Source organism: Typha angustifolia, chromosome 1 (genome assembly GCF_048772165.1).
Source record: "Typha angustifolia cultivar Huaian chromosome 1, ASM4877216v1, whole genome shotgun sequence".
Classification (NCBI taxonomy): domain Eukaryota; kingdom Viridiplantae; phylum Streptophyta; class Magnoliopsida; order Poales; family Typhaceae; genus Typha; species Typha angustifolia.
The window spans coordinates 10,765,128-10,778,155 of NC_133239.1; the positions used below are offsets into that span (position 1 = coordinate 10,765,128).

The 13,028-nt window shown below is 37.5% G+C and overlaps 1 protein-coding gene across 1 annotated transcript; it reads left to right on the top strand.

The window, feature by feature from the left end:
• The first annotated feature begins 5,584 nt into the window (after nucleotides 1-5,584).
• Nucleotides 5,585-12,919, top strand: LOC140760813 (probable U3 small nucleolar RNA-associated protein 7). Its single transcript, XM_073097834.1, has 8 exons — nucleotides 5,585-5,802; nucleotides 7,011-7,076; nucleotides 7,220-7,309; nucleotides 7,846-7,978; nucleotides 8,285-8,403; nucleotides 9,713-9,780; nucleotides 10,821-10,869; nucleotides 11,445-12,919. The coding sequence occupies exons 1-8, from the start codon at nucleotides 5,746-5,748 to the stop codon at nucleotides 12,459-12,461; spliced, it is 1,599 nt and encodes a 532-aa protein (XP_072953935.1). The 5' UTR covers nucleotides 5,585-5,745; the 3' UTR covers nucleotides 12,462-12,919.
• The last annotated feature ends 109 nt before the right edge of the window (nucleotides 12,920-13,028 follow it).

Below are 13,028 nucleotides of genomic sequence, written 5' to 3' on the forward strand. Positions count from 1 at the left end.
ATTCACATTTGCAAGTGTCGAAGATAATTAAAAAGACTAATAAATTCAAATACCTATTTTAATTATGTATTGATCCTAATTTTATTAATAGCATGGTTGAGAAAATAAAATAAATACAATAAATGTAGCTAACAAAAGTTAAGAAAATAAAAGACTAATAATAATTAGTCTATAGTCCAAATGTTAGGCTGGGCTCAAGGTCCAGCATTGCTTAGGTGAGAAAGTGGGCTGCTGACCTACTTGCAACCCACTAGACTGGAGGTGGTGGACTGGGCTTAAGAGCCCAGTCCATCAGGGTGAGAAGGTGGGCTGCGGGCCTACCGCAGCCCACTAGGCTCTAAGGGGTGTTGGACTGGATTGAGGGGTCCAGTCCAGCAAGGTGAGACCTTAAGGGGCATTGGACTGGACTTAAGAGCCCAGTCCAGCACAGTGAGGAGGTGGGCTGCGGGCCTACCGCAACCCACCAAGTCGAAAAAAGGGGGGTGGACTAGGCTCCAAAGCCCAGTCCAATGAGGTCTTAGAAAAGGCTTATGGGTGTGGGCTGCGGCCCACCCTACAACTTAGATAAGGACGTGGTGGGGGTTGGCTCAATCCCCACCCCTTCTCATCGTCTTCTTCTTAGAGAGAAGAAAACAGAGGAGCAAGGAAAAGAAAACAAAAGGAAGTGGTGCTGCCGCCGGTGATCCCTGTCGCCGGCAGCCAAGCACCATTGGCTCCCCAAGTTGATGAGGTCGACTTGGGTTGCATGTGAGTTTTGAACCACTGGCCAATGTGGCCGGTGGGTGAGAATTGAGGAACTCCATGGCCGGTGACCATAGGGCTTCTCAGTTCAGTGAAGGATGGGCTCAAAGCCCTCATCCCGAGTACCCATCTCTTCCATATAAAGAGATGAGTTAATCAAGGCTAACGAGTGAGGTCACCACCGCCGGTGGTAGCCGCCTGAGTCCAAGTAACCCGGTAATGGGAGGCGACATGGCATTGCCTCCCTTACGTCCTGTGGGTATCCAAATTGAGTACCCACGGCAAGGGGCTGAAACGGAGAAACTTTCTGAACCGGTGGGTAGTCGACCCGAAGTCGCCGATCGGCGAAGGAAGTAATGAATATACTCATAATTAATCATGATTTACTAGGAAAAATTCAAATTAAACTAAATAAGAGATGGAGGCTAACCCGTAAATTGAGATGAGGGGATTTTGGTTGGCTACTAACGCTCCGGTGACCCGCTGTCCGCGACGAGGTCTTCGGCGGCTCGGAAGAGAAAAGAGAAAAAGGAAGAGCGAGAAAGAGGAATTGCGAAAAGTAGAAAAACTTGAAAGGGAGAGGTGATGGGGTTTAAATAGAGATGAGGTAGAGAGGGCAGCGGAGTGAAGTTAGCTCCACTCTGACGCACTTCTCTCCCACCTCTCGCAACTAACTACGAGAGGTGGGAAAAGAGGAAGAAGAAGTCAAGCGCGTGCGCTGCAGTTAGAGTGCACGCGCATGACGCATGCACTATTTTTTTTATACACGGGTGTTACAACACTCTTGGCAAACTCTTCAATATTCATAATATAAGAACTAATTACATGAGCTACATAGTATGGGATGTATATATATATATTTTGATCGTGCATAAGCCAATGCATGGTCTTTAAACCCTTCCATATTAGTGCAGCCATGCATTCAAAGACTCCCAGCTTAATGAGTTTAGGATCATTTGGATGGGGCATCGCATTTGTTCCAAAGACCACTGATAGAGAGAACTTGGCCATCATTATCATCTTGTGAAGGAAGCTCTTTAAAGAACTTGCATACACTTGTCCTCCATTTGCTTTGATTAGCCTCCTTCGTGACATAGAAGAAGCATTTTGGACAAAAGGCAATCAAATGGAATCTTTTCCATCATTCTACACACCCAATGCAGACAAGGTCTAGAACTGGTTCTTTGAGACTAAAGTCTTTCTCTAATTTTAAAATGTTTGCTGTTACCAAACATCCACTTATATCCTTTCATGTGAAAACATTACGATCATAACCTACATGTTATTCTAAGGATGTTAGGGATCCTAATTGGTGTGCTAGGGCTTACAAATGGTACTTGGTCTCTCTACCCCAAGCTAGTTAATCAAAAACTTATATGCAACAAGTGGGTTTATAAGCTAAAACAGAAAGTCGATGGATCTATTGAGAGATATAAAGACCGCCTAGTTGCTAAAGGCTTGATCAACTTGATGATGTAGACTACACGGAGACCTTTAGTCCTGTTATAAAACCTGCTACAGAATGCTTGCTTTAGCTCTTGCAACTCAAATTAATTAACATTTGAAGCAATTGGACATTTCTAATGCATTCTTGCATGGTTACTTTGACGAATAAATTTATAAAGAAAAACCACATGGCTTTATAGATTAAGAACATCCAAACTATGTTTGCAAATTACAGAAGTCATTACATGGACTAAAGCAAGCACTACGTGCTTGGTTTAATCATCTATCACAAGCTTTAGGAAATGAACTTTATTAGATCTTTACTTGACAACTCTTCTTTATGTTTCACAGTTTATAGGTTCACAATTTTATCTTGATCTACGTGGATGATATCATTGTAACTGAGAATTTCATGGGAGCTATAAATAATTTAGTTGATAAACTAAAAGTGGAGTTTGTTGTCAAAGACCTTGGAGCTTTATCATATTTTCTTGGAATTCATATTTATAGAAACTAATGGTCTCTATTTGAACCAATTGAAGTACATTGTCGATCTCTTACAACTTGTTAGCATGGATGGTGCTAAACCATATAGCTGCATCATGCATATTTGGAAAGAAATCCTCACAAATAGATGGCGATCCGCTTTAAGATCCCACATTATATCGTTATATTGTTGGGGCTCTTTAATATTGTACAATCATACGACCAAAGTTATCTTTTTCTATGAACTAGTTTCTCCACTCACCAGTCACACTTTGTTGCCGCTAAGTGCATTTTGTATTACCTAAAAGTATTATTGATTGGGTAGGAGACCCTATTGATCGTTAGTCCACTAGTGGATATAGTGTATTTATTGACTCTTGTCTAATTTCTTAGCAAGTAATGAAACAATCATTTGTTTCCAGATCTAGCACAAAGGCAGAGTATAAATCTATGGCTATTGCTACAACTAAGCTTTATTGGCTACGTATATTTTTAAAGAGCTACACGCACCTCTTCCTACCATTCTTATTATTTGGTGTGACAATGCGAGTGCTCTTGCTCTAGCTTCAAATCCGGTATTTCATACTAGAACAAAACACATTGAAGTAGATTGTTATTTTATTCAAGAAAAAGTTGTTAATAAAGAGATTCAAACTTGTTACATCTCAACAAAACATCAAATTACTGAAATCTTTACCGAAGACTTGTCTTTCGTCATATTTCTGTTTTTGAGAAACAAGTTCAAGCCCATGGTTATTGACACCCTCCTTGAGCTTGAGGGGAGCTGTTAGCAACAAACTACATATTACTCAACCAATGGATTGAGATTTTGTCCCTAACACCAACTTGTGGTAAATTTTGCTACAAAGGAGGAGGGGATAGTTGTAACTAATCTTATCTTTCTCCGTGGTGGAGAATATCTGTAACTTACTTTATCTTTCTAGACTTATATACCAACTCAATATATATCAATACATTGGTTTGGCAAAATAATCATCAAAAGCCAAAACCATTCACTTCTCAAATTCTTTCTAGGCATTGATTTGGAAATGTTAATACTATAGAGATCACATGAGACCTAGTTATCAACTTGCACCTGCATCAAACTGAATAGACTCTCCTGAAGCCATCTTTAGCAATTGCTTTGCCTAGTGATACTAAGATAGCAACTTTTGATGCACATAGGTTCATTTCATTTAAACTGTTTTCTTATCCATTGCTTTTGAGTTCTTATGTTCCATACTGTCCCTCTGATCTTATGACTACTTTGACCTTCAGTCTGAAATTGATTCAATTTATGGGTTAGTTTTGGTGTTCATATTCCTTGCCTTATGCTAATATTTTCTTTAAGTTAGGAAGCATGATTAGGAAATGGAAGCTAGTTTTGATCAAAATTGTGGTTTTCAAAAAGAAGAAGAAGAAGAAAGTGTTTCTTGATTAAAACATGGAGAAAGAAGTAAATCAATGCAAGAAATAGACAACCATTTGGACTGTGCAAAGATAATTTCAACCACAATCTAGTCAAATTCTCTGCAGCCTATCACAACAATGACATAATCTACAAGGAATAATCCACTTTCACTTATCAAAACCTTACTTCATACATTGTATCATATATTTCACCTAACTCTATACTTGCAGAGACTCACAAGCTTGCATTTGAAGATTGCTCTTCTTGCAGGTTTTACTTTTGCATCATCTTTGTATCTTTTTCTCCTTTTGTGAGAAGCATCCAAAGTTGCAGTCTTTGCAAACATGTAGGTCTTTCAACATTTAGTGATGTTTTAGAAAGTGATGGTTGAGTAGGATGAAAAATTGAAGGCAATGGCAGGAAACAACTCTGAAAGCTAATAAAGTGATCATCTTTGCATGCAGTTTATGGATGTGATAATCTTACAAGCAATACCAAAGCTATCATACATGCAACTGCTCCTTGAAAGGCATCAGTTCTTAATGGGGAGGTATTTGAAATCAACTACAAAAATATAAGGTAAGCTCTTGAGGTAATAAAGAAACAATCAAGTATAAAATATATACAAGTATAAGTCAGCAAAAATGATACCTAAAGAAGTCTCAATTATTTTCCCCTCTAAATAATATATATAAGGCAATAAAGAAACAATAAAGTATAAAATATATACAAGTATAAGTCATCAAAAATGACACCTAAAGAAGTTTGATTTTTTTCCCCTCTAAAAGTATACATGCAAAAAAAAAAAAAAAAAAAAAACCCAAAAATATAAAGTTAAATATTTATATTTTGTTTTTAGTATCATTCACATCATATAACATATAAGAAAAAAAATCTAGAATAGCCTTTATTTGATCCTAATATCTAGTTCCATTTTTTTATTTTTACTTTAATCTTAATAAACTTACTTAAATATATTAAACTTATTTAACATCTATAGTTAACGTAATTCATCAATATGGTAACTGTCCGTTAAGAAAATTAACGGTATAATATTTTTGAGACATTAAAAGTAAAATGCAAGATCATATGATAAACATACATACAACAGTGATAGATAAAAATAAAGTGAGAGGATAGAGTGTTTTTAATAAATTTCTATATAATATAAAATCATGACTTGTCAATACTATCGGTGAAAATGAGTTAGATTAAGTTTGACCCAACTTGCTACATAATTCTGATCGAATTGGATCGGATGCGGATTAAAAAATTCTATCCGATCCGGATCCCTAATACGAATATGGATAGACTTTTAGTTGAATATTCGGATTCGGATTTTGGATAGGGATATGGTATAACTAATGTTATCGAATTCGGATCCAGTAATGGATATCTGTTTAACCGCTTAGATAAATAACCCCTTCCAATAACCAAACCCTGCAACCCACCGATCCTGGTCTTAAACCTCTCCATCTCTCTCTTTCCCAAATCGGTAGCCGCCTCCAACAAAATCTCTACGCGATCACCGTCTTCAACTCCTCCGCAGCCGCCATCACCACTCCGTTGCGGCGTCACCAAGCTCCGCCTCCTCCGGTCCTCCCTCCTCGAGCTCGCAGTCACCAAGCGAGGGGGAGGAAGAGCACGACGAGGAGGAGGAGATGATGGCATCTGTTGCTCCTGAGAGGTCGGATGTCCTGGGTCTAGGCCAAGCCGTGGTATGGACTTGTTTCAGCTTCATTCCTACTGGGTTTCTTGATTAATTCCTTATGTTAAAGTGTTCTCCTTTGATGCTAGCGCTAGGTTATGGCAGCGTTTTCAATTCCAATGGACACGATAATGCAACTTGTTATAGATGGAATTGTAGAAAATAATGAGGGAAGGACAGAGTTGTGCATGATTTAGTTGGGAAGACTCGGAATATTTCAATTTGGCCCTATTCTAGTGTCATAATTTTTGCATTACATGTTGAGGTGTTGCGGGAAATACTTTGTCAATGTCATAATTTTAGAACTTCCAACAACTGAGCTATTCTTTCTCCGCACTGTCTCGCTTCGTTTTCTGGTTTTTTTTCCATGATTCTGCAAGGTGGGAATTGTAGATTTTCTTTCTTCAGAGATAAATCTGCACAGCGACATAATTCACTAGTAAGTAGTTGACGAACATGGTCACTAAGTTCAATCTATTATAAAGTTCTATATGTATATTTTATGACTTGTATCCATTTAAGATCTGATTTGTATCCGGAAATTATCCAATATGTAATGAGCCACCCTCTTTCTCTTCGACCTCTCAAACTCTCCTCTCCAACCTATCGAGGGGTGCACCGTGGTGGTGAGCAGCTACCTCGATGACAGTGACGACTCAGCGGGTACTCTCTCTCTCTCTTATATTGGGTACTCAATGCTATAGGAAATAAGAGGTTGGGTGTGCCCTTTCACCTTTGTGCTCTTTGCTTCGTGGATGTTGTAGTCGCTCATGGAAAGATAGGAACTATTTTATCCTTCGAATTGGGATAGCAATTCATTAATGCTTACTGCTGTGCTAATTTTATCCTCTAATTTGCTATTTTCTTGAGCATTTTGTTAGTTTACTGCTGTGCTGAATTGCTAAACTTATTGTTGTGAACTTGTTATGGTTGAAAATTGTGGTCATGTTATTTGATATTTTGGTGTAGTGCACTATTAAATACTCTATATATACTATATATTATACATCATATATGATTGCTTTTAATTTTTTATATATTAAAAATGTTAGACCTTTTTTGGCACCCACCTTCTGGCTGGGCGCCATGCAATGGTTTGGCCGCCTTGCAATACATTGGTTAACACTATTCGAAGTGATTTGTGTGAGGAGTTGTAGCATCAATGCGGCAATGCATTGTTATTAGGGCCTGACCACCTTTTTCTATATGATTATGCAGGTTATTTCAGATGAATTGGAGTTGAAGGCGAAAAAGTATTTGCGAGGAGAAAATGCTGGGTTGGAGGTTTAGTTTGCTCTCCCTTCTTCGATTAATATGTAAAATTTAGATAATGGAATGCCTTTATATTGCTAATCAACCTTTCACAGGTGTGATATAGAGGCTTTTCTATTTTTTTATGATTTAATCTAATTTTTCAAAGTTTTTAGGCTTTACGAGATAAGAAGTTGAAAGGTCAGCTTTCTGTGAAGGAAAAATTATATGGCCAATCTGCAAAAGCTGCTGCCAAGGCTGAAAAGGTTTGATATCTATTGTTGTCTCCAGATATGTGATTATGGTAATGATTGCTTCTAGTCAACTTGTGAAACCTTCCTTTATCTACATCACCTAGATGGCTGGTCGTGGAGATAAGTATTTCACCCTCCGAGAGTCACTTTTGTTAATTCCCTGTTAGTGTACTCATGCCTGGTTGCTCATGAGTGGTGAGATTATTTTCTAGATTTACAAGTTTGATAGTTAAACCAGAAGTCTGGAAGATGTTGCCAGACTTAATTATCCTAGTGGAGTTTAGAATATGATTTTGATTGTCCATAAATATTTCCATTGAAGAAGATATACTGATGGTGAATGTAGTTCACAAAACTTACTGAATTACCTCATACGCAAAATTAATATTAAGCTGGCAGTGCTTTTTCTCAAAGCAGCTGATTATCCTAGTCAGATAGCCAACTTGTTTAGTACAAGATGTAATTAATTAATTTTATCCTCTCCAAATATATTCTGCAAAGTTGGCGACATGTTTTAACTTTCTTATTTTTTTCTCTTTACTTTTCAGTGGCTTATGCCTAGTGAGGAAGGTTATTTGGTAGCTGAAGGTTTAGAAAAGACACGGAATATCAACCAAGAATCTATTGTTCGTGAGGTGGATCTTCTCAGTTCAAGAAAACCATTTGATATGATCTTACCTGGTAAAATAAGCTATCTTGTTTGTGTTCTTCTTTAAGTTGTTATTTTGCATCAAATATCAAGGCTTTGCAAATGTTAAAATCCATGCATCTACATTGAGATTATTTTTTATTGTTTGTATTCTTTTTCCTGCAATCCATATCAAATAACAAACTGTTGTAAGCTGTGGACCATTTAGTATTCCAGAGGAGGGACCTACAGGAATCATTTTTGTTTGCTGATTGCAAACTTTGCAGTCAAAGCAATTGTTATATAATTGGGTCTTCTTTTGGCTAAACTTTAGTTTGTTTGATCTTTGTGCTTTGCAGAGTTAGGTCCATATACACTAGAATATACATCAAGTGGACGTCATATGTTAGTTGGAGGGCGCAAAGGTCACATAGCAATGATAGATATGATTACTATGGATCTCATCAAAGAATTCCAGGTGTGGTTTAAAATCTTAACATAATGCTACAACATCTCTTAAAAATGGTCAGATATTATGTGCATGAAATGAACTTATCTATTTGCTTCCAATTCTTGTTATATTATCTTGGCTTCTTATCTTTAACAATTATATTCTGAATCTATTTGGTGATCTGCGAAATCCTCAACTGAGTGACCTTGACTAAAATGATTAGATTCAATCACAGTAATTCAGAGTTGTCAATATGGCCCATACTGATGCATGTTTTGCATTTTTATTGAATGTAACAAAATATAATTTTTCGAGCAAATATGAGTGGGCACCATGGGATATTTTCGGCTGCCCTTCTATTTCAGGGGCAACATCCTACTTGGTTGCATGGAATGGCATGTACTTCCACATCTGACATGTAACATGCTGAAACTGCCCTGGCCAGAATGGGATATCCTTGCTTTGCTTTTACTTTATTGTCAGTGGTGGCACAAGTATCTATGCAATCTTCTCATCCTACAGCAGAGACTGGTTATGTGAATTGTTCTTACCTCTGTTATAATATGATATATTACAATGTATTACCAATAATAAAAAAATTATAGGACATAAATTTTACATATAAAAAAGATTAAATATTCGCTCGCAAAACCTCTATTTAGTAAAATACAGCATCTTGGCATTATTCGATAGGGTAAAAATAAGCAAAAGAATCATTAATCTGCATTTCCATCATATTCTGAACCATTTTTAGAAGCTTGATCATATGACTTTATTCACAATCACGGTGTGTGTAAGGCGCTTCTGTATTAGTGAAGTAGGTAGTATTGATGAAGAAAATCATTCAAAACAGTTTTCTTCATGGATTTGTAATTTTTAATGTTAGTATAAGTGTTTCCACTTTTCACTGGAATGGTCAAAAGTTTTTCTGTCCAACCTTTGAGAAATTCAGTTATCCCTATCGATTCTTCTATTAGATTTGAAATAACAGAGAGAGTCTATTTTATAGAAGTGGGGTAACCTTACCATTGACATCAAGCTTCTTGAAGGGGTGAAAAATAGGGAAATAGTTTCTACCAACAGGATCATTATTAATTGCATGATGGTTCCTTGTTTGGGCATGAGTAGGACCCTCAATCTGGAAGGCTATACCAATCATCAGAGGAAGAGGCCAACATGACCCAAAGCATCTCTTTTCGGTTGCTGCTTGTTTTTTGTTTCTGGGGAGGATTTTCTGCATTGAAATGATACTTACTGCAAAATTAGCTAGACAATTTTAGTTGCGTTTTGCTTTGAATTTAAGTTGTCATTTTCTAAGTTCCATTTACTTGTGCAGGTGAGGGAAACAGTGCGTGATGTGGTATTCTTGCAAAATGAGCAACTCTTTGCAGTAGCTCAGAAAAAGTAATGTTCTCTACATGGTTCCAGCATCACATGCAGATATAATATACTTCGCAAGTTGGAAAGCTTTTGTTTGTTCTTTTAGTATTGTTCCATAATAGCACCAACAAAGCATAGATTACAGATGCACTGACAATATTATCAATTTAGCAATGAGAAGGAGGGATGAGAAAAGTGTAGGACTTATCAATTTGAACAAAAAAAAAAAAAAAATCTTTGCAACTGATTATTTGTAATTTAAAAGGGATATTTTAGCCTTTTTGCATTAAAGTCTCTCATACAATTTCACATAGGTTAGCACCACAAGGCGGATAAATGTCACAGATGAAATTTCAAGGAGGCACTTTGAATTTTGGCCAAACTAAAAGGAGGTTAATTGTATTTCCCATTATTTTATTTTGATCAAATGTCAACAATTAATCACACAAATTAAATCAGATGATCTTGGCAGCTTGTTGTTGACACATTGACAACAAGAGTTGGTCTTTTAGAAGGGGGAATCTGCCACAATACACTCGTCACCACTGTTGACAATTAGGACATTAATCAAACTAATAAGCTGATGTGATGCCATACACTGCAGCACCCTCAATAATAATGTGGAGGATGTGTTAGTTATCCAACAAAAGTGATAACACGAGGAACTCATACTTTAGTTTCATATAATGCAAGAGATGCTTAACACCAGAGTTATAGTGAATTCTACAAACTAACAGGTAAAAGATGGATCCAGAATGACAGTTTGTTGCATCCAATTAATAGAACTTTCCATCTTTGATTGGTGTGAAATGCCTAGGTATTTGCTACCTCTTGTGATGTATGTGTCCATGAAAACTTGGAAAACATTTTGTATCTAGAAATTTAGTGCCATTTATTTTGTTTAGATATCATTATTATATATTCAAGCCAAGAGCTTACTGTGGCTATTTTTTCTTAGTAATTCAGTTTTCTATCACATCTTCTTCATGTACTTCAAATGCCTCAACCTCTAATGCATGGGTACTAAATTTATGATATATTTTATATTTTTTTTACTGCTACAGGTACCCATATATCTATAACCGTCACGGAACAGAAATCCACTGTCTAAAGGTAGGATCATATTGACAATGATTACTTCATTATGGTTTGCTTTCTTTTTCTCTCCAGTTCATGTGGTCCTGACATGATTTACTTCAAGTTTCAGAAATGCACTTCTGACTTTAGCTTTCACCTCCCCCAGACAACTAAACTGTGTTATTTGACTATACATCAATTGAATGTGAACTGCATGATGCCTTCTTTTAAATTTATACTCACATTTTACTGGGCTGAAGGCTTTTAATTTTTAATTTTTTCCATCCTACTCGATTCTTTTCAGTGCAACTGTGTTGATTAATTAACTGACAAGATGTGCTTTCTGCTTATCATATTTCTTATTTATCATCTGTTCATTAAGCGATAGAGTTTCCTTATCCATTCCTGTAGAATTCTATACAGATTACTTCTACATTTTCTGAAATTTAGCTGACATTTCTATTAGTACTTGAGCGGTCATGTAGTTTTCTGTTTGTTAATTGTAAGTCGTTTGGGACCTTCAAACTATTAGATTTCTCTCTGTAGAACCATTCTATCGTGCAAATTAATTCTCTCTTTTTTTTTCTTTTTTACTTTTTTTTGCATCTCAGGAACATGGGAAACCTTTAAAGCTCCAGTTTCTAGACAAACACTTCCTCCTGGCATCTGTGAACAGCTTTGCACAGCTTCATTATCAAGATGTGACCACGGGTGAGATAGTTGCCAATTACCGAACAGGTCTAGGTCGTACTGATGTGATGCGCGTGAATCCTTATAATGCTGTCATTGGATTGGGCCACTCTGGCGGCAAAGTTACCATGTGGAAGCCAACTAGTGTGAAACCCCTTGTAACTATGTTGTGTCATCATGGCCCTGTGACTGCAGTTGCGTTTCACGGCGGAGGACATTTAATGGCCACGGCTGGCATGGACAGGAAAATTAAACTGTGGGACCTCAGGAAGTTTGAGGTCTTACGGACGTACGCTGGTCATGCCCAGACCTTGGACTTTAGCCAGAAGGGGTTGCTCTCTACTGGCAATGGATCTCGTGTGCAGATATGGAGAGATTGTGGAGATCAGGACTACCAGCTATATATGACCCATAATATGGTGAAGGGTTATCAGGTCGGGAAGGTCTCATTTCGGCCTTATGAGGATGTCTTGGGAATTAGTCATTCAATGGGTCTGTCTTCCATTCTTGTTCCAGGATCTGGTGAACCTAACTTTGACACATGGGTCGCAAACCCATATGAAACTACAAAGCAGAGAAGGGAGAAAGAAGTGCATGCTCTCCTCGACAAACTTCAGCCTGAGACAATCATGCTCGACCCTAGGAAAATAGGCACGTTGGGGCCACCAAGGAGAAAAGAGAAACCGACCAAGAAAGATATCGAGGATGAGATGGAAGATGCCATTGAGGCTGCCAAAAGTATTTCATTCAAGAAGAAGACCAAGGGAAGGAACAAGCCTAGCAGGAGAGCCAAGAAGAAGGAGGAGGAGATTTTCAAGGCAAAGAGACCGTTCTTGGAGCAACAGAGAGAAGATGGACTGCCTGCAAAGAAGCAAAGGATCTCTGAGGTAGAGTTGCCCAAATCTCTGCAGCGGTTTGCTCGAAACAAGCCATCTTGATCTGCAAGCGTCGTTGCAATGCTGATCCTGAGTGAGACTCCGCAGCAGCTGTACCTAAGCTCACCATGGCATCCAATGAGTCAAATCGGAGGTGCACATTGCTTCTTGAAACTAAGATGGAAGACAGATATGCTCATGCAGTTACTTGTAATATCTGTAAGCCTGAAAGCAACGGTAAGTATCACGAAAAAAGGTGCATGGAATGCAGCAGTTTTGTTTGTCGATTGAGAATTACAATTGAGTATGAATTTGAAGGATGAGTCGGATGATTTGCGTTAAGTTTTCATCATTTGCTAATCCTTCGCTGGATATCATGCTGATACAAAAGTTTTAACATATGGTTTACAAATTACTCTTTTCAAAATCTTGTAGAATATTTATGTATGACGTTATTCCATTAAGCACAAGGAAAAATGGCAAGTTATTGTGGCAATATTTCATTGTTTTGGGAGCTTAGTCTTAACTTGTTAGTTGGAATGTCTAAACGCATATAACTGTTGTTGATGATCATAGTTTTGTCATAGGTTAACTAGCTGCCACATTTCATATAAGTGATCCTTCCCTTTC